The 25,350-nt window shown below is 36.8% G+C and overlaps 2 protein-coding genes and 1 pseudogene across 7 annotated transcripts in view; 1 reads left to right on the top strand and 2 right to left on the bottom strand.

The window, feature by feature from the left end:
• ZCWPW2 (zinc finger CW-type and PWWP domain containing 2) overlaps positions 1-8,139 on the bottom strand; it is a 151,136-nt gene extending 142,997 nt beyond the window's left edge. For 2 of the 4 annotated variants that reach the window (XM_040479996.1, XM_040479997.1), the window contains exon 1: positions 7,917-8,030. The gene's annotated coding sequence lies outside the window, so the exon portion shown is untranslated. Of the gene's footprint in view, positions 1-4,502; positions 4,771-7,916 lie in introns of those variants that run through there. The other 2 variants (XM_040479994.1, XM_040479995.1) reach the window with 2 other exon arrangements.
• A 185-nt stretch (positions 8,140-8,324) lies between these two features.
• Positions 8,325-25,350, top strand: part of AZI2 (5-azacytidine induced 2) — a 37,942-nt gene continuing 20,916 nt past the window's right edge. The window contains exons 1-3 of one of the 3 annotated variants that reach the window (XM_040479993.1): positions 8,325-8,702; positions 16,702-16,750; positions 24,108-24,328. In XM_040479993.1, the coding sequence (XP_040335927.1) occupies positions 24,113-24,328 (216 nt within the window). In that variant the 5' untranslated portion in view covers positions 8,325-8,702; positions 16,702-16,750; positions 24,108-24,112. Of the gene's footprint in view, positions 8,703-16,701; positions 16,751-22,961; positions 23,023-24,107; positions 24,329-25,350 lie in introns of those variants that run through there. The other 2 variants (XM_040479992.1, XM_040479991.1) reach the window with 2 other exon arrangements.
• On the bottom strand, positions 17,800-18,102 carry LOC121033568 (non-histone chromosomal protein HMG-14-like; annotated as a pseudogene).

A 25,350-nucleotide genomic window follows, 5' to 3' on the forward strand; every position in this document is an offset into this window, starting at 1 on the left:
TGTTTTCAACACCAATGGCTGAAAAAACTGCCATTTCCACATTGAATGGTCTTGGCATCTTTCTTGAAAATCATCTGACCATTTATATGAGGGTTTTGGGGGGCTCTCTATTCCAATGATTTATATGTATGCCTTTAGGTCAGTGATATACTGTTTTGATTCTGTAGCTCTGTAACATGTTTTGAAGCCAGCAATGTGAAACCTCTAGTTTGTTACACTTTCTCAAGATTGATTTGGCTATTCAGGGATTCCCTTGAATTCCTTGGATTCCATATTAATTTTAAGATATTTTCCATTTGCTTGATAATAGTCATCCTAGTGGGTATGACAGTAATAATTTTAATTCCAATCATCTATTTCCTTAATATATATTTTTTTCGATTCTATCAGTTAGTGAAGGAGTTAAGTTAAAAATCTGCCAGTATTGTGTGTTTATCTCTTAGTTCTGTCTAGCTATGCTTCATATATTGTGAAGGTGTTTTATTAGATACACACAAACCATTTATCTTCTGGTGGAAATAATACTTTTTTTTTTCCTGAAAGTCTGCTTTGTCTCACATTAATATATCAAGCTACTTTCTACTTCAGCTTACTCATGATCAATATTTTTTCATCCTTTGCTATTTTCCACAGATCACTTATAATCAGCATTTTTCTTAATCCAATATGACAGTCTTTGTTCTGAGTACTCTACATACATTTAATATAATACTGATATATTTGGTTTTAAATACATCATCCTTCAGTGTGTAAAGCAGTAAAATGAATGTCGCCTAAGTCTATTTTTCCTAAATCTTTTCATTAAAATATCACTAGAAGAAGTAATCAAAATTATTAACATTATATATTACCAATATTTAAAATTTTTATTATTTTCTCAGCAAAAAATTTGAGACGGATATAATTTAGGTCATGTGGGGAAAAAGCATACTTTCTCTAACTCTTAACTAAAGGACCATTTCATAAACATAGTATGTATGTACATATGTGTGTGTGTGCATATATATATATATATATATATATATATATATAGCATATATACATATATACACAGACACAAAAACATATCTGCCTTGATATTTTATAGTTGATCATTTCTTTATTGCTCTACATTTCTCTTCTGAAAAAAATGAATAAACCTGCCTCACAGTTTTGTAAAGATGAAAGATGGGGCGCCTGGGTGGATCCATCGGTTAAGCGTCCAACTTTAGCTCAGGTCATGATCTCACAGCTTGTGAGTTTGAGCTCCAAGTCGGGCTCTGTGCTGACAGCTCAGAGCCTGAAGCCTGATTCGGATTCTAGGTCTCCCTCTCTCTCTCTGCCCCTCCCCCACTCATGCTCTCTCTGTCTCTTTCAAAAATAAAACATTACAATAATTTTTTTAAAAGATGCAACATAATTATGATCTTATAAAGATTTTTGTTGACTTTTAGAAACAATGGATTATGGAATATTCTGCTAATTCACTTAATATCAAGACGCAAAGATTTTTTCCCTAGGCTTCTTCCTCTTTTCCTCAATCTAGGACATTATTTTCACCCTAAATCAAAGATATCCATATGCATATTTTTTAAAGTAAGTTTGCTCTATCTGGAAAGCTGTAGTTGTCTTCTGCCTAGCTGCATAGACAAAAAAAACTTTTTTATTCTCTTAAGACTGTTTAGACTATGTTTGATAACTTAAAAAAATATATTGATGAAAATATTAAATATTCCAACTTAGTGAATGATATATTCAATGTCAAGAAATAATTACATTTTTCATGAATATAAATGTCATTGGTAATTTAAATCGTATTTCTGTTGCTAATAAATTCCCAAGTTAAAAAACAAGATTTGGTGTAAATGTAGTCATTTCATTTCCATTTTCATCTAAACAGTATTAAAAATCAAAATCGAAAAATAGTAAAAGGATCATCTGGCTTCTAAAACTCTTCATTTTGAGCAATCACCTCAGTCACTAAGCTCAACATATCAATGATTTTCTCAACATATTTTCTCAATAAGTTATTTCCAGGTAGTTCTAGTACTGCCTTATCTCTGATCTTTAAACTTTTATATTAGCTAACCAAGGTATTTCAAACATATCAGTTCATTTGAGATAATAAATACATCAAACTGTCTTGTCAGAGAAAAAACAACCAAAAACTTTTTTAAGTTGAAAATTTGGATTATTCCAGGAAAAGTACTTGTAGCATGGGATAAGGCAAGAACTTTTCTTATCATGCCTGGAAATAATGTACAGCAATGCAATTCATTATAATTTAGAAGAATAATTAAGAATTTTGATATTAGTTTAGGATGATCTTTGGAGAAAAAAGTTTTTTTGTTTTTTTTTTTTTCAGGCACAAAGGGCTTTGATTACTACTAAGGAACACTCGGTATCAAAATAATATCTTTCTGTCACATACTCTAAAAAAAATTACGATGCAATAATATAAAAAAAATTGTGACTCACTATGATGATATCCATTATCTGGACATACAGGATCCTCTTCTAAATGTGATTTCATTTTAAGACAAAATAATGTAACAAGAGTCATTAATTCTCAAACTGATGGAGAATCTTTCCAGGGTTCCCCAATTAAGTGAGAATTTTTAAATTAAAAAAATATATCAATGATAAAATAAAAAAGTATATATATAAGATCACAGTCAGGTCAACTCAATGAAAACTGTATATAAATGAACAAAGATACCAAATTTAATTGCCTGAGTTGGCAATGTTTATAGGAGCTGGTGGAAAAACAGGCTGGGCTAGTTTTAGAATGGCTTTTTAAAACATGCTAAGGAGTCACTTCAGGAGTTTGAGAAGAGAACTGTAATGGCAACATTTACATTTTTAAAAGATCATTTTAGATATCAATATAAAGAATAAGTTGGAAGCCGAAAGACAAAAACTAATTAGAAGAAACTATTATAATAGTTATATTAGTATAACTATTATAGTCATACTATATAGTATATTATATACTACAGTATAATATATATAGTATATTATATAACACATACGATATAATACATAATAGTTATATATTATATAGTAGAACAAATTATGTTATAAAGTATATATTATACATAAACTATGTAATACATATAGTACATATTACATATATTATATAATAGTTCTATTATAATAGAAAACTGTAGCACAGCAAGGATTATGAATTAGGATTTGAAAGACAGCTAAGAAGTAGGATCCATAAAACCAGGTGAACAGATTGGCTATGGAATGAGAGGCAGGAGTTTTTTAAAGCCAGAGGGGATTATTATAAAATGACTGTAGAGGGGTGCCCAGGTGGCTCACTTGGCTGAGTGTCCAACTCTTGATTTTGGCTCGGGTCATAATTGCCTGATTCGTGGGATAGAGCTCAGCGTCAGGCTCCAAGTGCAGAGCCTGCTTGGAATCCTCTCTCTCTGCCCCTTCTCTGTGTGTTCATGTGCTCTCTTGCTCTCGCTCTTGCTCTTGCTCTCTCTCTCCCTCTCAAAATAAATAAACTTAAAAAAATATAGGGGCGCCTGGGTGGCTCAGTCAGTTGAGTGTCTGACTCTTGATTTCTGCTCAGGTCATGATCCCAGGATTGTGGAATTGAGCTCCACATAGAGCTCTGTACTGAGTGTGGATCCTGCTTGAGATTCTCTCTTTCTCCCTCGGCCCCTCCCCTGTTCACACTCTCTTTCTAAAATAAAAATTGTAAAAATAGAAAAAAAGTTAAAGACTGTAGAGAAAATGATTAATATTAGTGAATTAAAATCACATCTTTTTTTGTACTTTTAAGAATCAACTATACATAGGCAATTTAAAAATCTACACTAGGAAATTATGTCTTTAACTTTGCAACTACTATAAATTCAACAATTTTACTATATAATCTGAGTTGTGCAATGAGTTTGGAAAATTTTCCTCTCCTTTGCTATATAATCTTTTTAAACAATCTACCTTAATTTCTTTCTCCAGATCCTACAGAAGCTTAAAGTCATTCTTTCATTGTTGTTTATTTGGTAGCTTTATAAAATGTCTTTTCTCTGACAAACTGACTTTGTCTTCTTGGTTTTTACAGTGCAGATGTCAAAGTCTCAGAATTATTTCTTCTCTCCTCATTCTAAATAGGAAAAACAGTTTTCATAGGCACATATAGAAACTGTCACAAAAAATTAATGGGACGGAATTGCTGGTCTTAATCCACATGACTGATAGCCCTGTGATAGCTTTTACATTCTTACACATTTAAATAGTCATTTTGGGGGTGCCTGGGTGGCTCAGTAGGTTAAGCGTCTCACTCTTGATCTCATCTCAGGTCTTGATCTCAGGGTCATGAATTCAAGCCTTGCGTTGGGCTCTGTGCTAGGAAAAGGCATTTTGCCTGTTTGACCTCAGTATCTAAAACAATGTCTGGCACATGGTAGGTGCTAAATAAATATTTGTTAATTACGGAATTAATGAATTCATATCTCAAATAGCAAGAGTATAACTGTCAAGCCTCAGAGGAGACTTGCTCTTACTTCATTTGATAAGAGTATAGGATTCCCTCTATTGGAAGTTTTTTCTTTCTCTGCGCAATCCTACCACATTCTGGATTCTCTGTTGATGTCCTCATATTTATTCTCCCTACTTTAGGGCTGTTCAGGTTTATCAAATTTTTCTTCACCTACATGTTTCCAAAAGAAAATCACTGCACTTAGTTACTGTGCATATAATTATGACACTCACATTTTTATTTTTTTAAAAAACAAAAGCTCTGTCAGAAGCTAATTCCGATTAAACACAAAGCATTTCAAGTCAAAAAATTATGAAGCACAGATTGTATGTCCAGAGCAAGGTTAGCTGCTAGAGACAGTAGTATCTCTTTTATAAATGGAATGTAAATGGCATAGTAATCTGAAATCCACTAGCATTCATCCCATTGAAAAGGACACGAACAAGCTCTCCTTTCACAGATGGGAACTTGATTATCATTCTTTCTCTCTTTGAATTCATATTTTTATCTCACTTCTCCCACATAACTTTATCCTAACATTTTAGTGTTTGAAAATATTTTAAACTGACCATCCTATTACATTTTCCTGTAACAACAGCAAAATATATATATATATTTTTTAAATCCTCAGAACATAAGTTCCAAAAATTTTCTTTAGTATTATCATTAAATTATTAGACTACTAATGATCAAATAACAAACGTATTACAAATTATGATCATTATAAAATATCAAGTCAGTTCTTACTGGAAATGCATCTCATAAAGAAATAGATAGGGCTTTCTCTCCGATTAGATCATGTATCCAGGATTGATACTATTTATTGCTAAGAAAGTAATACTTTCTTCAATACTATTTATTGAAAGAAACAGTTTGCGTTAATTCTTTTCTTCTATTTTGTATTCTTCTATACTAAGTATTTGGGAGTAGAAGGATTTCTGGTTATAACCACCATTCTTTTGAACCACTAAGCCATGTATCAAAAATCACATAGAGGTATCTCATCAAAAATTATTTCTAATAAGCTGACAATTCAATTGAGTCCTGCAATACTTTCGAAGGCCTTTGGAAATTGCCACTCTTGTAAAAGAATTAGTTACCCAGTCATTAGAATCACTCACTTTCTTAACAGATTTAGGTCAGATTAAAGGTATTGCTTTATTTGTAGAGTGGGAGAGGGACATGACCAAAGAAGAAGGGGGAAAGATGTCAGATTTAGGCACACTCTAAGGCAAATCAACTTTAGAGAAGAAAACATACAAGTGGACAACCTGAGAATTAGTACCCTTGAACTATACTTTATGTAAAGGGTATGTATGGAAACCCTCCATGTACCTTGCAAAGTGAAAGGTTACCGATTTGAAGAGCGTTGCTTCAGGATACACACACATTTGGGTACAGTGTAACAAGTCATGACTTTAAGTAGTTCACATCCTTTTGTGTATGTTACCTGTTTTTCCCCCACCTTGGGTGTGTGTGTGATGATGTATGGGAGAAAATCATTTTAATATAAAAATAACTTTGTTAACAAAAACCCATCTTTTTCATAATTATAGTAACAAGGTATGTATTTTTTCTTAATTTTTTTTTAATGTTTATTTATTTTTGGGACAGAGAGAGACAGAGCATGAACGGGGGAGGGGCAGAGAGAGAGGGAGACACAGAACTGGAAACAGGCTCCAGGCTCTGAGCCATCAGCCCAGAGCCCGACGCGGGGCTCGAACTCCCGGACCGCGAGATCGTGACCTGAGCTGAAGTCGGACACTTAACCGACTGAGCCACCCAGGCGCCCCAAGGTATGTATTTTAAATACAAATTGGCTCTCATCAAATTAACTTTAAAATAATTAGCTAAGTCATTTTCTCTTTACTCAGAAAAGATAAAAATGCATTTCCTTTTTCAACAAGTCTCAAATTATTCTAAATTGTGAATGAAAGTTGAAAAATAGAGATCATTGCCATATCTACAAATTTGAAACCAGATAATCACTTTATTTCTGATGATTTGGGGTGCCTCAGCCAATTTTATTAACATTCCTCAAAACTCTGCTATCCAAAACAAACTGTTTGGTGGTCTTTTAAGTTTGTAAAGACATTACCGAGGCAATCAAAAACTAAATGACTCATGTCCAAAATATTAAAAACACTGCTCTCTTCCAGACCGATAAATTGACTTTTTTAAAAATTACATTTAGATTTTTAACCTATTTTATTTTATTTTATTTTAAAAAAAATTTTTTTTCAACGTTTATTTGTTTTTGGGACAGAGAGAGACAGAGCATGAACGGGCGAGGGGCAGAGAGAGAGGGAGACACAGAATCGGAAACAGGCTCCAGGCTCTGAGCCATCAGCCCAGAGCCCGACGCGGGGCTCAAACTCACGGACCGCGAGATCGTGACCTGGCTGAAGTCGGACGCTTAACCGACTGCGCCACCCAGGCGCCCCTAACCTATTTTAAAAATAGGATGTAATTTTAAGCTGCGTGTGGTGTTTATTCACAACAGCTGTTAATTTTCACTTAAATCAAAAAGAGAAGGTTATCAACAAAAACATATTTTAAAGTTAAGCCTTGAGGGGCGCCTGGGTGGCTCAGTTGGTTGGGCTTCCGACTTAGGCTCGGGTCATGATCCCACGCTTCGTGGGTTCGAGCCCTGTGTTGGGCTCTGTGCTGGCAGCTCAGAGCCTGGAGCCTGCCTCGGATTCTGTGTCCTCCCTCTCTCTCTCTGCCCCTCTCCTGCATGTACTCTCTCTCTCTCTCTCTCTGTCTCCCCCCCCCAAAAAAAGTTAGCCCTTGAGTCGAACCCATCCTTTGATCAGAGATGACAGGTGGGGTGATGAATCAAAACGGTATGTAAAAACATCTTCTAACCTTAACCAATATTTAAGCCTTCAGTTGACAAAATACTAAGTAAGAGGGTGGCGAAGGGCGTCATTGTTGCTAATTGGCGGTTAATGAGGATAAATTGCCTACATTTACCGTCTTCTCCTTTATTTTTTTTTTTTAGGCAGAAATAGCCGCAGAGCTTGAGGGGATCCACCTGACTGCGACCTCCAAGGACAGTAACGAATTCAACAACTCGCGACTCCGCAGCTCAGGGATTATCATCTAGAAACGACCAAAGGCCGTAGCAACTCTAGGGCAGCCGGGTACAATTCCCAAATCCCAAAGCTTGGCACTCAACTCAAAAAATTATATATATATTTTTTTAAGAGCAGTGTTCTGAATAACTATGGGACCATGAGTAATTCGTCGAGCTTGTGTTTCAAACGATAGCCTGAAAATTCGCAGCAGCGCCCAGGAAACGGAGATGGGGAGCTCTGCACAGCTTCCTGCCGCCCCCCTCGTCCCGAAAGCATCGTTACAGGTTTCTCAACTCCCAGCCACAGCGAGGCGAGAGCTTTATAAACCCTGAACGGCGCTGAGAGGACCCAACACGCACCACAAACGCTCGGGGACCCCCAAGCGGTCGCTGAGTGAAAAGAAGTCGCTGGAGGACTGCTGAAAAACAAGCCACCGACTCGACCGCCACAGCGGCGGGTAACGGCCCTTACCCAACTCCAGCTCCGCCTTCACCTCCGCCTCCGCCTCCGCCTCCGCCTCCTAGCGTCGCCGCGGCCCCGCCCCGCCGCGGAGGCTCACGGGACACGTAGTACGCCGCGCCCACATCCTCCTTGCCCCACCCCTCAAAGCTGTGCCTTCTGGAATGCCCTGTCAGCTCCCTCCGGCCTGACTTCCGGTTTGCTCGCGCGGCCCCGGCGTCTAGCTTGAGAACAGCTGGGACCCTACTTCCGGCGGTGCGCTGCTTCCAGCCCCCCTGTACAGCTCTTTCCCTTCGCGGAACGCGAGGCGGCTGTCGGTCGGCGGACGCTGACGAGGCGGGTGCCGGCGGGCCTGGGTCTCGCGCGCGTGTTGCTGGGTAACGGGCCTTCTGCCGGGCCGGCTCGGCCTCTTCTGCCTAGCGTTGGCCCTCCTTCCAGAACCTCCCCGGGCCCCAGCCGACGGGCCGGGCTGCGCCCACTGCGGGGCAGCCGAGGCCAAAGAAATGGGAATCCTTCCGCGGCGTTCCCGGAGCGGCTGCCTTGTCTGGGGAAGCGGCGGTGTCTTCGAGGAAACCGGAAGCCCGCGGTGACCTCTGGCGACCCGGTTTGTTTTCGGTCCGTTTCCAAACACTGGGGAATCGAAACTCGGCGGCCCTGGGGGCGGCCCTACGGAGCCTGTCTTCGGGGTGAGTGACTCGATTCGACCGGGCTAAGGGTGCGGGCAGTGTCGGGATCAACCTCCGCTGCTGTTGGTGCTCGGAAGAGACACGTCATTTTCTTCACAAACCCTTGCCCTCTCCTTTGACTAGGGAGCGGCCCGCCCCTGGGCATCCCTAACTCCTGTTTGATTTGCACGCTAGCTCTTCCAAGCCTTCCGTCCTCCTTCACTTTATTTCCCCCTTTGGCTTATTTTCTTTTCATATTCTGAATTAATGGAGCGCCTTTAGTTTCATTTCATTCATTGAAATTGCATTTCTGTCGGAAACGGAAGAAGGCTGTGTAGCTGGGACGCTACTGCCTGGGGCATCCAAGCAGTGGACTTCACGTTAACGAGGCTAACAGTAGGTAATTCGTCGTTTCTCCAGTGTCTGACCTGTGTGTTTGGCATGATTTTTCGATCATTTGTTGAGTTACTACTACATGCACGGTAGGTGGACTGTCGTTTCCTACAAACAAGGAACTTAGATACTCAAAAGCGAGGTGAAGTGTTAACTAAAACTGTAATACGAGTGTGTTGCTGGAGATACGCTAAGATGATCAAAGGTAGTGACGGTTTAGGATGGAAATAGACCCGTGCCTCTCAAACACAGGAAACATTTTCTTTTTTACTGTGGAATTTTGAATTGGGTTGCTCGAGATCTCAGTATATAATTTAAATTCTAGTTTTCTAAACGTGCCATATCTAATTTCCCAACCTCTTGTGGTCGCTCCCTCCTTCATCTGTAAGTTAGGAATGATAATCCTTCACGGGGTCAATAGAAAATTTTAATGCGATATTATTTATTAAATGGGAAGTTTTGATACATGTAAGGTTTTAGTATTAAAGAGAGAGTATGGTGTAATGGGAAATGCACTGGATTAAGTCAGAACAGTAATTCAGGATCTGAGTGCTGAATTTTCCACTTAATCGCTTGACACTGGTTGGGGGACCAAATCTCTTCTTCATTTTTCCTATCTCCCAAATGAGAGTTATGTTTACTTTTCACCGCACCGACGCATAGTTTCTAAGAGTTTTGCTGGCTCTGGAATCAACTGGCCGGTTTTCATTCCTTGGCTTCCCCACTTTCTAACATTTGCCTCTTAGTCAATCCACCTGTGATAACAGGAAATTCTTGCCCACATCAGAGGTCTTCCGCAGATTTAACGAATCGTCATGAAGAAGAGAAAAGTAGTTCCCCTAAAAGCTGCCTGACCTACCGTAAACCATCGGTAAATATCGTCAACACAACATTTTCATGATTATATGAAACGTGATGAGGTTTTTCTTAATCCATGAAGTAATAAAACCAATGTAATTTACTTTTTTCTCTTGTGGTATTTATATTCTGGATTATAGTTCTGTTATCACTATTGGAGAGTAATTACTGCTATACTAATAACACTTGATGTATATAAGTGCTCAATTCCATTGAGATGTGTTACTTTATGAAAAGAATAAAAAGTAGATTGCTTTTTGTACTTATGCTAACCCTGAGGAAGTCTTATGATTCCCTAGTCATAAATGTTACTTCTGGACTGTTGCAGTTTAGTGACACTCAGTGAGGGTTATAGAAACGAAAACGGAGTTGTTTATATTGTATATCCGATGTTGAGTATATTTGGGGCACTTACTGAATTGTAGGACATTTGAGTGCTGAGATCCATAGAGTGACAGTCTCTTGAAAAAAGGCACTTGATTATCTCTTCTTTGTAAACTAGGTAGGCCATTCCTGCCCCTAATTATTTGATTAAAAATGGGGAACGAGGAGTAAGTGTTGGTCCGTTTGCCTCCATCAGACTTAATCTTTGCCCCGTTAGTGTCTTGACTGATCCTATGAAGTGGGTTAGGGATAATTTAGCTTTTCAGAAGTAGAAGGATGATGGAAATATGAGGCTCAGTTCAGGAGGCAATACAGAATAGAGGAAAAGAGGTAAACAGTTCTTGATTCCAACCCTAGCTCTGCCGCATACCACCAGTACGACTACAGGGAAATGAGCCTCACCTCTTTAGAGCTTCAGTTTCTTCATCTGTGGTGGTGATAACAACTTTCTAGCCAAGATTGGTGTGGATCTGAGGTAAGCTTTGTGCTATACCATTTAGTCAGTTTCTGGAAAAAATGTGAATTCTTTCAGTCTGTTTAGGTTGCCGTTTTATATCTGCATTAAATTTTGCCTTCACAATTTCAGAAGGTGGGATCTTAGTGATGTAGTTCAACCCTGTCATTTTATTGGTGGGAAAATTTAGATCGAGAGAGGTAAACCTGTCAGTAATCAAGGTGGCAGATTGTAGACTAGAGTCTGGGTTTCTGAATCTCTGGTCAGTGTTCTTTCTACCACTGAGCTCTGCCTTTTCCAGATTCTTATTAGAAAAAAATCCGAATCCATGTTGTATTGTCTCTCAGAATGTTGTATTAAGAGCACAGATTTAGCAGAAAGCTTATATGGGTTCACATCCCAGTTTTGCCACTGATTACTTATGTAGCTGTAGGTAAGGTATTTAATTTTTTTAAGACCTTGGCTATAAATTAGGATAAGAGTTCCTTCCTAAGAATCTAGAAAATGCCTGTGGAAGCACTAGTGCCTGGCATATGGTAAGCGATGGATATGGTAAATACCATGATGATGAAATATGACAGGATAATCCTATGTTTTCCTAGTTAAAAAAAAAAAAAAAGACGTGTCTGGTGTCAGAAGATACTTCTGTGTTTTCTAACATCTCACAACCCTGTATGTATAGCATGTCTCACCTTGGGCTCTTAATGTTGATTGTAGTGAAGATTGCAATTTAGGATTTTCTAGAATAATTCTTACAGTGTTTGAATGTTTTTTTCTTGGTCTCTCCCTTAGCCTCAGGAACTACTCTTGATACTTTTTACCCACCTTATGTGGCAAATACGTTGCTCTTTCTCCATTATCATTGCAATATTGTAATTTATAAGAAATGTATATTTGATCATTTAGATAGCCAAAATACGTTTCTCATATGTACTTGGCTTTTGTCCACAGTTCTTGGCCCACAGCCCCCCAAACCCTTGGAATTTTCTGAGGGTAAGAGGTATGGGATCATCTTTTGTCCTATTTGGTCACTTAACAACCTCTTTTACTGAAGTTGCTTCAGAGCCATGAAGGTGAAATGGGTGTCTTCTCATTCATAACCAGTCCCTGTTTACTGAAACTATGTTTATGGTAATGAGATGACTTTGGACAGCAACTAAGGATGGGGCTGATTGCCAAGGAAACCAACCATGTAATTAGAGGGTTGGAGCTTTCAGTCCCACCAAGGTTGGTAGAGGGAAGGAGCTGAAAGTTGAATCGATTGCCAATGGCTTAATCATTTCTGTGTAAGGAAGCCTTTGTGAAAACCTAAAGAGGAGAGGGTTCAGAGAGCTCCCAGAACTTTTTCACATGCCACTGTGCCAGCCTCAAACTCCAGGAGGACAGAGCTGCTTTGTTCAGGACCTATGTATCTGTGTGGTCGGAAGCACAGGTAACAACCTAGGCTTACAATTAGCGTCCAGAGTAGAGGGCAGTCTTGTGGCACCAAGCCCTTTACCTGTGGAATATGTTGCTGTCTCTGGGTAGATCATTTCAAAATGGAGTTGAATTGTAGAGAGCTTTGCTTATTGATAGTGTAGAATCATCTGCCCCTCATGTTGGGATTGGCTGACCAGAACACGTTTTAATCATTCTTGGGAATTTCATTGTTCTCAGCAATAACTGTCAACATCTTTCACCGAAACCCTTTTTAATTCTCTTTTAATTTGTACTTTTCTTATGTAAACATCTAAGAAGAGTCAGTTTAATTCCAAATATATAAAATATTTGCATTATATATTTCCTATAGGTAAATCTGTCTGATTCTCCTATACTATTGTGACGAGAGAGATAATGAAGTTGCTTTCTATAATTTTAAAAACAAAATCTCCATGCAAAAGTTAGGTGCTGTTTAACAATTGATAATATAAAACTAACCATGCCCACAATTGTTTAATAATACTAGTTACAGTTGGAATTCTATAAATCGCATAATAGCCACTTTGTAGAGTAATGACTGTCAAATTGGATAGGGACTTAAAATCATATGGGATGATTATTGAAAGTTCAGTTTGACATTTTCATCCCAGATATATATCTATATCTATATGTAGATATACATATAGATATGTCTATAGATGTATATATATCTATATCTATATATACTGACTTGCATAGATCTGCAGTGCAGTCTAGCAGTCACTATTTTTGTTTATTTGTTTTCCATTATCATTTTATTTATTTACTGAAATATAGTTAACATATAATGTTATATTAGTTTCAGGTGTAAAATATACTGATTTAACAACCATATACATTATGCTATGCTCATCCCTACCCCTCTGGCAACCATTAGTTCTCTGTATTTATGGGTCCATTTCTGCTTTTGTTCTTTTGTTTTTTAGATTGTACATCTAAGTAAAATCATGTAAGATTTGTCTTTGACTTATTTCATTAGCATGATGCCCTGTAGGTCTATCCCTGTTGTCACAAATGGCAAGATCTCATTCTTTTTTATGGCTGAGTAATATTCCATTGTGTGTGTATGTGTGTGCCGTATCTTCATTATCCATTTGTCTGTCAATGGACACTTAGGTTGTCTCCATATCTTGGCTGTTGTAAATTCTACAGTAAACATAGGGGTGCATATATCATTTCAAATTAGTGTTTCCATTTTTGGGGGGAATTACGGAGTGATAATGGTTTTTCTATTTTTAAATGTTTTTTTTCTATTCCATTCTATTCCAGAATATGTGTTTTTCTATTCTATCATGTTTTCCACAGTGACTATACCAATTTACATTTCCACTAGGGAATGCACTAGGGCCTCTTTTTCTATGCATCTTTGCCAACACTTAATATTTTTTGTGTTTTTGATAGTAGCTATTCTGACAGTTGTAAGGTTCTATATCCTTGTGGTTTTGATTTGCATTTCCCTGATGGTTAGTGATATTGAGCATCTTTTAATGTATCTGTTGGCCGTCTGTATGTCTTCTTTGGGTAGATGTCTATTCAGGTCCTCTCCCCATTTTTTGTTCATATTATTTGGGATTTTTTAGTGTTATATAAGTTTTTATATTATCACTATTAACCCCTTATCAATACGCCATATGCAAATCTCTTCTCCCATTTGGTAGATTGCCCTTGTGTTTTGTTGATGGTTTCCTTTGCCATGTGAGTTTGTTTATTTTGGTGTAGCCCCAATAGTTTATTTTTGCTTTTGTTTCCCTTTCCTGAGGAGACATGTCTAGAAAAATGTTGCTAAGTCTAATGACAAAGAGATTACTGCCTAGATTTTCTTCTAATTTTATGGTTTCAGGTCTCACATTTAGGTCTTTAATGCATTTTGAGTGTATTTTTGTATATGGTGTAAGAGTGTGGTGCAGTTTCATTCTTTTGCATATAGCTGTCTAATTTTCTCAATACCAGTTGTTGAGGAGACTATCTTTTTCCCCGTTGCCTAGTCTTGTCTCCATTGTCATAGATTAATTGACCATGTCAGCATGGGTTTATTTCTGAGCTCTCTATTCTGTGTCTCTTTATGTGCCACTACCATACTATTTTGATTACTGTAGCTTTGTAGTATATCTTGAAATCTGGAATTGTAGTATGTCCAGCTTTGTTCTTCTTTCTCAAGACTGCTTTGGATATCCAGGGTCTTTTATGATTCCATACAAATTTTAGTATCATTTGTTCTAGTTCTGTGAAAAATGCTGTTGGTATTTTGACTGGGATTGTATTAAATCTGTAGATTGCTTTGTGTATAGGATGTACATTTTAACAATACTCTTCTAACCCAAAAGTATGGGATATGTTTCATTTGTGTTGTCTTCAATTTCTTTCATTGTTTTATAGTTTTCACTGTACAGATCTTTCACTTCCTTGGTTAAGTTTATTAGGTATTTTGTTCTTTTTGGTTCAATTGTAAATGGAACTGTTTTAATTTCTCTTTCTGCTACTTTTTTATTAGTGTATAAAAACAACAGATTTCTGTATATTAATTTTGTAAACTACAACTTTACTGAACTTGTTTATTCTAATTTTTGGTGGAGTCTTCAGGTTGTTTTTTTTTTTTTATGTCTAGTGCCATGTAAATAATGACAGTTTTACTTCTTACCAGTTTGGATGCCCTTTATTTCTTTTTCTTGTTTGTTTACTAGAACTTCCTAGGCTAGGACCTTCCAGTACTATGTTGATTAAAAGTGGAGAGAACAGACACTCTTGTCTTGTTCCTGATCTTGGAAGAAAAGCTCTCAGGTTTTCACTATTATGATGTTAGCTGTGGGGTTTTCATATATGACCTTAATTATCCTGAGGTATGTTCTCTCTAAACCCACTTTGTTGAGAGAGTTTTTATTATGAACAGCTGTTGAATTTTGTCCATTGCTTTTTCTGGATCTATTGAGATGATCATCTTACTTTTATCCTTCATTTTGCTAATGTGGTATGTCACATTAAGTTGATTTGTGGATATTGAACCATCCTTCATACCCAGAAGAAATCCCATATGATTGTGGTGAATGATCCTTTTCATATATTTTTGAATGCAGTTTGATAAAATTTTGTTTGAGGATTTTTGCTATTATTTGTTTGACTTCATCAGGGATATTGACCTGTAGTTTTCTTTTCTTTTCTTTTTTTTTTTTTTTTTTTTTTTTTTTTTTTGTAGTGTCTTTGTCTGGTTTTAGTATCAGGATACTGCTGGCTTCATAGAATGAATTTGGAAGTTTTCCTTCCTCTTCTGTTTTTGGAACGGTTTGAGAATAAGTATTAATTCTTTAAATCTTTGGTGGAATTCACCTGGTGAATCCATCTGGTCCAGGATTTTGTTTGTTCAGAGTGTTTTAAGTTAATGATTCAATTTTATTACTAGTAATTGCTTGTTCAGATTTTCTATTTTTCCTGACTCAGTGTTGGAAGATTGTGTTTCCAGGAGTTTATCTATTTCTTTTCAGTTGTTTGTCCAGTTTGTTGATAGATAGTTTTTCATAGTAGTCTCTTAAAATCTTTTTTGTCTTTGAGTGATATCAGTTGTTATTTCTCCTCTTTAATTTCTGACTTTTTTGGGGGCCTCTCTCCTTTTTTTCTCTTTATGAGTCTGGCCAGAGGTGTATCAATTTTGTTTGTCCCTTCAGACAACCAGTTCTTTATTTCATTAATCTTTTCTATTGTTATTTGGTCTCTATTTTGTTTATTTTGGTCTATTTCGTTTATTTCTGCTCTGATCTTCATTACTTTCTGCCTTCTAGTAACTGTGGACATTGTTCTTCTTCTGGTTCCTGTAGGTTATTGTTAGATTGTTTATTTGAAATTTTTCTTGGGGCTTCTGGGTGGCTCAGTTGGTTAAGCCTCCGACTTGAGTTCCGGTCATCATCTTGCAGTCTGTGAGTTCAAGCCCTGTGTCCAGCTCTGTGCGGACAGCTCAGAGCCTGAAGCCTGCTTCTGATTCTGTGTCTCCCTCACTCTCTACCTCCCCCTGCTTGTGCTTTCTCTCTGTCAAAAACATTAAAAAAATTTTTTTTTAATTAAAGTTTTTTTCTTGATATAGGCCTGTATTGCATTAAATTTCCCTCTTAAAACTACTTTTGCTGTGTCCCAAAGATTTTGGACCATTGTGTGTTCATTTTCATTTTCTCAGTGTATTTTTTTTTAAGTTTCTCTTTGATGTCTTCATTGACCCATTGGTTGTTTAGTGCCATGTTGTTGAGCCTTCACATGTTTGTGTTTTTCAAGTTTTTCTCTTGGGATTGATTTTTAGTTTCATATTGTGGTCAGAAAAGATACTTGGTATGATTATAATCTTAAATTTATTGAGACTTGTTTTGTGGCCTAACATGATCTATTCTGGAGAATGTTCTATGTGCACTTGAAAAGAATGTGTATTCTGTTGTTTTGGGTGGAATGTTCTATATATGTCTGTGTTAAGTCCATCTGGTCTAATGTGTCTTTCAGAAACACCATTTCCTTATTGATTCTCTGCCTGGATGACCTATCCATTGATGTAAGTAGGGTGTTAAAGTTTCTGACTATTATTGTATTACTGTCAGTTTCTCCCTTCTTGTCTGCTAACTAATGTTTGCTTTATTTATTTAGGTGCTCCAATGTCAGATGCATAGATATTTATAATTGTTACATTCTCTTGTTGGGTTGATCCCTTTATAGTTACATAATGCTCTTCTTTGTCTCTTATTACAGTCTGTGTTAAAGTCTGTTTCATCTGATAAGTATTGGTGCTCCCAGGTTTGTTTGTTTTTTTCCGTAATTGAGTTTTTATTGTTCTGGGGATCAGAACAGACATTTCAATTTGTACACATTTCTAGACATATGTACCGAACAATTTGAAAAATCATGTAGTTGTGATTTCTTTTTCTAAAGGTTATTTCAGTGACCTTTCAGCTTAAAATTTGGAGGCAAATTTTTCTTAACAGCAATATATTCAAATGTTGATATGCTGTTACATTGTTAAGTCCCATTATTTCACAATTTAATATTATATACATTACATACTCAAATTTTCAGTCTGGCACAGCACATTAGCAAAGTTACTAGGAAAACTGGACCAAATCCAAGATGTTACAGAGGGCACAAAATTCTGACAGGGAGAGGCAAGATCAAGGAGTGGTCTTCTTTAGGAATCAATTCTGTCAAAAACAACATTGGAATAGAAGTAATTTAAGATGTTCAAGACCTAGTAAACTCATGACTGACTCCAAATTGCCATTTAGTATGCTTGGCATTATAGGATATAAAAACTACCCCATCTATGGAATGTTAAACTGACACCCAAGATAATCAAAGCATCCCGTATTCAATATCCCACTATTTTCTGGTTGTACCGAAAAATAAAAATTAACAACTAGCAAATGATTTCACCTTTTTAAAAAAGCATTTACACTTAAATAATGGTATGAGGTGGGATTCCCTCCTTCCTAAAAATGTTTGTGGAGCTACTAAAGAACTTGGGTTCACAAAATAGTTAATAAAAATATTCCTCTGGATTGCATACGTAGGGAGACAGGGACCACTACTAATAAGACATGGTATATGATATTAATCAGACTTGGCTTCTTTCTCTCCTGCTTCATCAGAGGCTAGACTCCCCTCATTTTCAGTTTTTCCATTTTCTGTAGGTAAGTTTCCTTTTGTTTCTTGGTTAGCCACTTTAACCTGTTTTCCCTTTGCTTTCCTTTTCCCCTTTACTTTTTTTTTGTCTGAAGATTTATCCTTTTCTTCCTCCTTTTTTGGCTTCTTTTCCACTTTTGTGGGTGCAGGTTTGGCTGACAGCCTCACCAGTTTCCTCTTGGGCTACTCCTTTGCCACCCCCTCAGTGGAGCTGACCTTCCTCTTGGGCATTGTGGCAGTAGGGTAGGTGCATGCTGGGTGCCTGCAGGTCACAGAGTGCTGAGAGCCTTTACAAAGTCGGGCTGCCTGGTTGCAGCCACTCCTCCCACACCCAAGCTGCTCTGACATACCCCAGATATTTTTGCTTTAGTTTGCATGGAATATCGTTTTTCAGTCCTTCACTTCAATCTGAAGTGAGTCTCTTATAGGCAGCATATAGGTAGGTCTTGTTTTTTTAATCTATTCTTCACCCTATGTCGTTAGATTGGAACATTTAGACCACTCACATTTAAAGTAATCCTTGATAGGGGTACCTGGGTGGCTCAGTTAGTTGCGCTTCTTCTGACTCTTGATTTCTGCTCAGGTCATGATCTTGAACCCCTCGTTGGGCCCTGCCCTGAGCATGGAGCCTGCTTGAGATTTTCTCTCTCCCTCTTTCTCTCTGCCCGTCTTGTGCATGCATGCGCTCTTTTGTTCGCTGTCTCTGTCTCTCTCTCCAAATAAACATTAAAAAAAAAAAAATTGTTGCTAGGTATGTGCTTAGCGCCATTTTTTTGTTAATTGTCTTCTGGTTATTTTGTAGTTTTTCTCAGTTCCTTTCTTGATCTCTTTCCCTGTGATTGAGAACTTTCTTTAGTGTTATGCTTGGCTTTCTTTCTCTTTTTTTGTGTATCTGTAAAGGTTTTTGGTTTGTGGCTACCATGAGTTTCATATTTGACATCCTAAGTGTAACAGTCTGTAGTAAGTTGATGGTCACTTAAGTTCAAACACATTTTGAGAGAACCTCATTTTTACTCCCACATTTTATGTATACGTTGCCATATTTTACATCTTTTTTATTTTGTTACTACTCTTAAGTAATTTTTTTAGGACATAATAGATTTTACTACTTGTGTTTTTTATTTTTTTAAATTTTTTTTTCAACGTTTATTTATTTTTGGGACAGAGAGAGACAGAGCATGAACAGGGGAGGGGCAGAGAGAGAGAGGGAGACACAGAATCAGAAACAGGCTCCAGGCTCTGATCCATCAGCCCAGAGCCCGACGCGGGGCTCGAACTCACGGACCGTGAGATCGTGACCTGGCTGAAGTCGGACGCTTAACCGACTGCGCCACCCAGGCGCCCCACTACTTGTGTTTTTTAACGTTCATACTAGCTTTATAAATGATTGCTGTACTAACTTTATGTTTGCTTCTATTTTTACTCTTGAAATTTTTTCCTTTTCTAATTATGGTCATTTCTTTTCCACTTAAAGTCCCTTCAACGTTTATTATAATACCAGTTTAGTGGTGGTGAACTCCTTTAACTTTTGCTTGTCTGGAAAACTATTATCTCTCCTTCAATTCTGAATGATAATGTTGTTGGGTAGAATATTCCTGGATGTAGGTTATTTACGTTTCAGCACTTTGTATATATCATGCCAGTCCCTTCTGGCCTGCAAAGTTGCTGCTTTTAAAATTCTTTATCTTTGATCTTTGATGATATTTTAATGGTATGTCATGTTGTGGACCTCCTTTGGTCCATCTTGTTTGGGACTCTGGTTGCTTTCTGTACCTGGATGTCTGTTTCCTTCCCCAGGTTAGGGAAGTTTTCAGCTATTATTTTTGTCAAATAAGTTTTCTGCCCCTTTCTCTCCTTTCTTTCTGGGACCTCTGAAATGTGAATGTATGTTTGCTTGATATTGTCCAAGAGATCCCTTAGCCTACCCTCATTTTGTAAAATTCTTCCTCTTCCTTTTCTTCTTCCTCCTCCTCGTCCTCCTTTTTTATTGCTATTCAGTTTAGGTCCTTTCTATTATCTTGTCTTCCAGTTTGCTGATTCATTCTTTTGCATCTTCTAATCTGTTGATTCCCTCTAGTGTATTTTTTATTTCAGTTGTTGTATTCTTTTTTTTAAGTTTACTTATTTATTTAGAAAGAGAAAGAGGAGAGAGAATCCCAACCCGGGTACATGCTGTCAGCACAGAGCCCCATGCAGGGCTGGATCCCAGGAACCGTGAGATCATGACCTGAGCTGAAATCAAGAGTCAGATGCTTAAGCCCAGTTTTTAAGTAATCTCAACACTCAACATGGGGCTCAAGCTTACAACCCCAAGGTCAAGAGTTGCATGCTCTACCAACTGAATGGCCAGGCACCCCTTGGGTGTGTTTTAATCTATGGCTATTTCTCATATAATTTTTAGGACAATTAGATAAGCAATTTTCATGCTGCTGTCCAGTGCTTTCCAAGTCATGTTTATAGTACAATAAGTAAATATTTGGAATAATAGTATGAAACCTGCAAGAAGCATATAAATGCAAATAATACTTTCTCATATTTGGAGAGGACACCAAATGCACCTTTTTGGTGATTTAAAACCAAAATAGGAAATAAGATTTAAATATATAAAATAAGCCAATCGCATTACTGATTTTGTCCTAAAAAGGACCACTTATCATATTATACATGTGACATTGTTATATCATTATATCTCCTTCCATCTAAGATACTTAAAAGTCGTTCCATAAGATTCCTAGTTTTGTAGTTCTTAACAAATCTGAGTATGTGGAAAATTCGTTGGGTGGAAAATACTGATAGTTCAGGCTCTGAAATCCAAGTGCTTGTACTGTATGTCATCTGATCTTGGTTAAGCTTTGTAACCTTCCCAGGCCCCAGTTTTCTCATCCGTGAAATGAATACAGTAAGATTTTCTACCTCAGAGTGTAGTCATGAGAATTAAATGGGATAATGTTTTTAAAATACTTAGCACAATACTGAGTAGTTCATTTGGTTACAGATACATTTTATAAATATTGTGTAAGTATTCTTCATATTCTTGAATCCTATCCATTCTTGAATTCCATAGAATAAGGACCAAATTCTGTAGTCTCTGTTATAAAGAGAGTTTGTTTCTGTTAGGTTTTTTATTTCACATTTTGCTGTTTATCTTTTCATACCTTCTCCCCATACTTTCAGGTCTTTGAACTTGTTTCTCCTTCCTAGAAGTTTTAAGTACAATGAAAATAACCATCCTCTTCACTTAAGAGTATGGGACTAAGAGTCATTTTTTGTGTGTGTGATACTTCTTTCAAAACCACTCTTCCTTCCCAACCCTCAATTTCCATAGCATTCTCTCTTGTTTCAAATATATTACTTATCTTTATGGTGTGGTAATTATTTTACTGCCCAGCTGTTTTCCACACTGGGTTTTCCTTGCTGAATAAATGATTGTTTCGTGATAAAAATGAATAGGAAATCACACAGCTGAGCTAGCTAGAACTTTGTGTAAAGTAAAAGCATATATGCTCTGATCCTTAAAGTGCACAGTCTGTAGGACATCTGTGTTGATTGTGTAGAGCAGTTTATGCTTACTTCTTGTTTTTCAACTTTCTTTGGAGAAAAAATTATCCCAGTTGAATAACTCCTCATTTGGATATTAAGATATGAGAAATTATGTCTAAGATGGGCACAATTTTATCTCTCCTTAAACTATACTGCCTGCTGCCGCTTAACTAGCGAACTATTCTTGTTCTGCTTAGCAAGCTTTTCAGATATAACATGTAGGAGAAAGAATCTCATGTGGATATACATATGCATACTTGCAGTTTGCAATGTGGGAATAACCCATACTTTCCTTTTGGAGAGGAAATACCAACATTTCAGCTATCAGCAGCATGACTGGTATGATGTTTGCTGTTATTTTGGAAAAGGGTTGAATTCAGAGAGGAAAAAGTAAACCCCATTAAAGGAAGAAAACTTTTTCTTCATTACGAGAAGAAAGTATATCTTCCACCAGAAGCAGCAGAAATTAAGTATGGTTCTAAGGACCTGGCACCTTTTTGGGATATGTAGGTAGCATAGTCCTTTCTTATTTTTGGACTCTATTGACAGGCTGGGAAAGATTCTAACTTAAGAGTAGGAGTTGTCCTATATGGTTAGAAAAAAATTTTAAATATTTTTAATGTTTATTATTTTTGAGAGGAAGAGAGACAGAGCGTGATCAGGGGGAGGGGCAGAGAGAAAGGAAGACACAGAATCCAAAGCAGACTTGAGGCTTATGGGTGTCAGCACAGAGCCCGACGTGGGGCTCGAACTCATGAACTGTGAGATCATGACCTGAGCTGAAGTCAGATGCTTAACTGGCTGAGCCACCCAGGGGCCCTGCTTAGAAATTTTTAAGTTGGTATTGGTGAAAATTGTCTGATAGCTTTCACCTACTCAGATTGTAGTACACACATTCATTTTTGCCTACCTCTCCTATAATCCTAGATATAAAAAAATTGCTAGGCATACCAAACTCTAACATTAGTTGAGAACAATTGGAAGCTTTTCATTGTAAAACCAGTAAAGCAGAAATACAGTGATAGAAGACCAGAACCAGAAAAACACACACTTTTCCTTAATACTCATGTTGTCTGAAATACAGCAAAATGGACTTTATAGGCATTGATTGATACAGGGAGGGAGGCTAGAAGTTTTGGAGAAAAGCAGGCATAGTAAAACATGGATTCTGTGGTTTAATCACCTATGTTTACATCTCAATTCATTATTTACTATGTTACTTGGGAAAATTACTTAAATTCCTTCTACTTCAATTCCTCACCTATAATATTCTTGGAACAGTGACTGACACAGTAAGCAATAAAATATTATTCCAAGCAAGGAATAGTAAATAAAATTTTTTTCAGTAGTCCTTAATTATGTAAGATACATGAAATTCCATTATAGTCTTTATTTAGAATGCTGTATTTGGTGTTTTATTTCAAACTTAAAAATGTTTAAAAGGATTTTTTAGGTTCTCTTATGATATGCAGCCCCTCTTACCCTGTTTTTCCCATGAGGTCTTAAAAGGTTTCAGCCACAATTTCTCCTTCCACAGTGTTTTTCAGGAACATAACTCTCAGATGGGGAAGTAATGATGAACCTAACAGCAAAAGTAGATGTACAGAGCAAGTAAGTTCCCTAACTAATGGAGTAACTGGCTGCTTCTCTTAGGTGTTAGAGTTGGGGACACAATGATGAACAAAACAAACATAACTTGCACCCTCACAGAGCTAACTAACATCTACTAGCTTTTACTTGGACTGAGTACTTAACCTTTGTGATCCTATAAAATGTAGATGATACCTATCTCATAGAATTGTTTGGATGGGTTTAAATGAGATAGTATTAAGAGAATGTAGTACAAGGTACTGGGACATGGTAAGTACTGAAATGTTAATTCCAGGGCCCCTGGGGGGCTCAGTCAGTTAAGCATATAACTTTGGCTCAGGTTATGATCTCGCAGTTCATGTGTTCGGGCCCCGGGATGGGCTCTCTGCTGACAGCTCAGAGCCTGGAGCCTGGTTCAGATTCTGTGTCTCCCTGTCTCTCTGCCTCTCCCTCACATGCTCTCTCTCTCAAAAATAAAAAAAAAAAAAACATTTTAAAAAGTTTTTTTAATGGGTACTATTGCAGTTGCACAACAAACAACTACTGGTATGGGAAGAATGTAGTGGAGCATGCCTTAAAACTTCTGTAATAGTCTTGTAATGAATTGTACTTGGAGTTTTTGATAATTTATAGTTTGGGAAGCTATAAAACTTGCTATTTATATATGTAAGTGGAAGTGCTGATAAGAACAAAATAATGGGTATTAAGTATTTAAAAATGTTTATCCTTTCCATAAAAATGGTTTCACAACTTTTTCTAAAACTATTTTAATAGCTTCGGTTGGTTTCAAATGCTTTATAGATATCAACTCATTTAATATTCTTATGAATTCTGTGAAATAGTCGCTACGATTTTTTATACTTTATAAATAAGGAAACTGAGGCAGAGAGATTAAGCATCTTGCCCAAAGCCACACTGGCTCTAAGTAGTAGTACTTGGATGCAGCTCCTAGAATCTGGTTTCAGAGTCCATGCCCTTTACCAGTATTTTATGCTGCCTCTAAAAGAAAAGAGTTTTTAAACATTGCCCCAGTATGCTCATTCTAAATACATCTCTCTTGCTCATTTATTCAATGGGACATTTGTATTTTATATTCTTTTAAAAAGCTGTCATGGATGCACTGGTAGAAGATGATATCTGCATTCTGAATCATGAAAAAGCACATAGGAGAGATACGGTGACTCCAATCTCAATATATTCAGGAGATGAGTCTGTTGCTTCACATTTTGCCCTTGTCACTGCATATGAAGACATCAAAAAACGACTTAAGGATTCAGAGAAAGAGAACTCTTTCTTAAAGAAAAGAATAAGATTTTTGGAAGAAAAGGTAATTATTATCTTTATTATATTTTATGACTTAAAGAATAATTTAAAATACTTGACATTTTAAATAGTTTTCTATCCTGTCTTCCATGGTTTACTAAATTTCCAAGAATAACTCACTTCTAATCTTAAAACCCTGGGCATACTGCATTTATCATACTTTACATATAATGTACATGATGAATATTTGTAGAATATTCAACTTGGAATAGCAATAACAACTTCCAAAAACAACTTGGAATAGATTTTTCTTTTTTCAGATTGCCGTACCTTCATAAACTGTGTTTTATTCAGCATGTTAATATGTGTGCAAAAAATTATATGCCAACAAAGGAAATTAAGTGTCAAAGGAGGAAGCTCCTGTAACATTATTCTAATATGTTTAAAAATGTCTTCACTAGAATTGACATACATCTTCTTTACCTGAACATTCTCTTTTGTTTTTCAACACACAGAATAATGCTTTCAACTGATAAATTAATGTCATCTGTTTACCTTTTTCATGCAGAAACCTGACACTCCTAAATGTTATAGAATATTTAAGCTTGATAGCTGATCCCATTATAAATCATCACATCTACTTGGCTTTGGATAGTGGAACTCTTCAAAGTTCCACTATAAGTTCCATATAAGTGGAACACTTATATTTTTGTTTTTGAGTTTTAAAGTTTTAACTTAGTTTTATGTTTCTTTGGATTAGATAATTTTATTTGTATTTTATGAACAGCAGCTTCGCCAAAGGGAAAGGAAATGGATTCTTAGCTGCCAAGGAAATGAATTATCTTGTTACAAAAACTGTAGGACGGGGCTTGGTAGAGTTTGATTCATCTAGGGGAAGTACAAGAAAGGAAGTCAGTTGTAAAAATCATGATTTCTTTGAATTCCTATGCATTTTCTTTAATGATAATCAAATAAATTTGTGATATACTGGGATCGAGTGAGAAAAGGTAACATTTTGGAGTTCATAGTTATGTTTATTTTTAAATTAAGTAGAAAAATGTGATTTGGTATAGTTAACATTGGAGA

Source organism: Herpailurus yagouaroundi, unplaced genomic scaffold (genome assembly GCF_014898765.1).
Source record: "Herpailurus yagouaroundi ecotype Mexico unplaced genomic scaffold, PumYag 159, whole genome shotgun sequence".
Classification (NCBI taxonomy): Eukaryota; Metazoa; Chordata; class Mammalia; order Carnivora; family Felidae; genus Herpailurus; species Herpailurus yagouaroundi.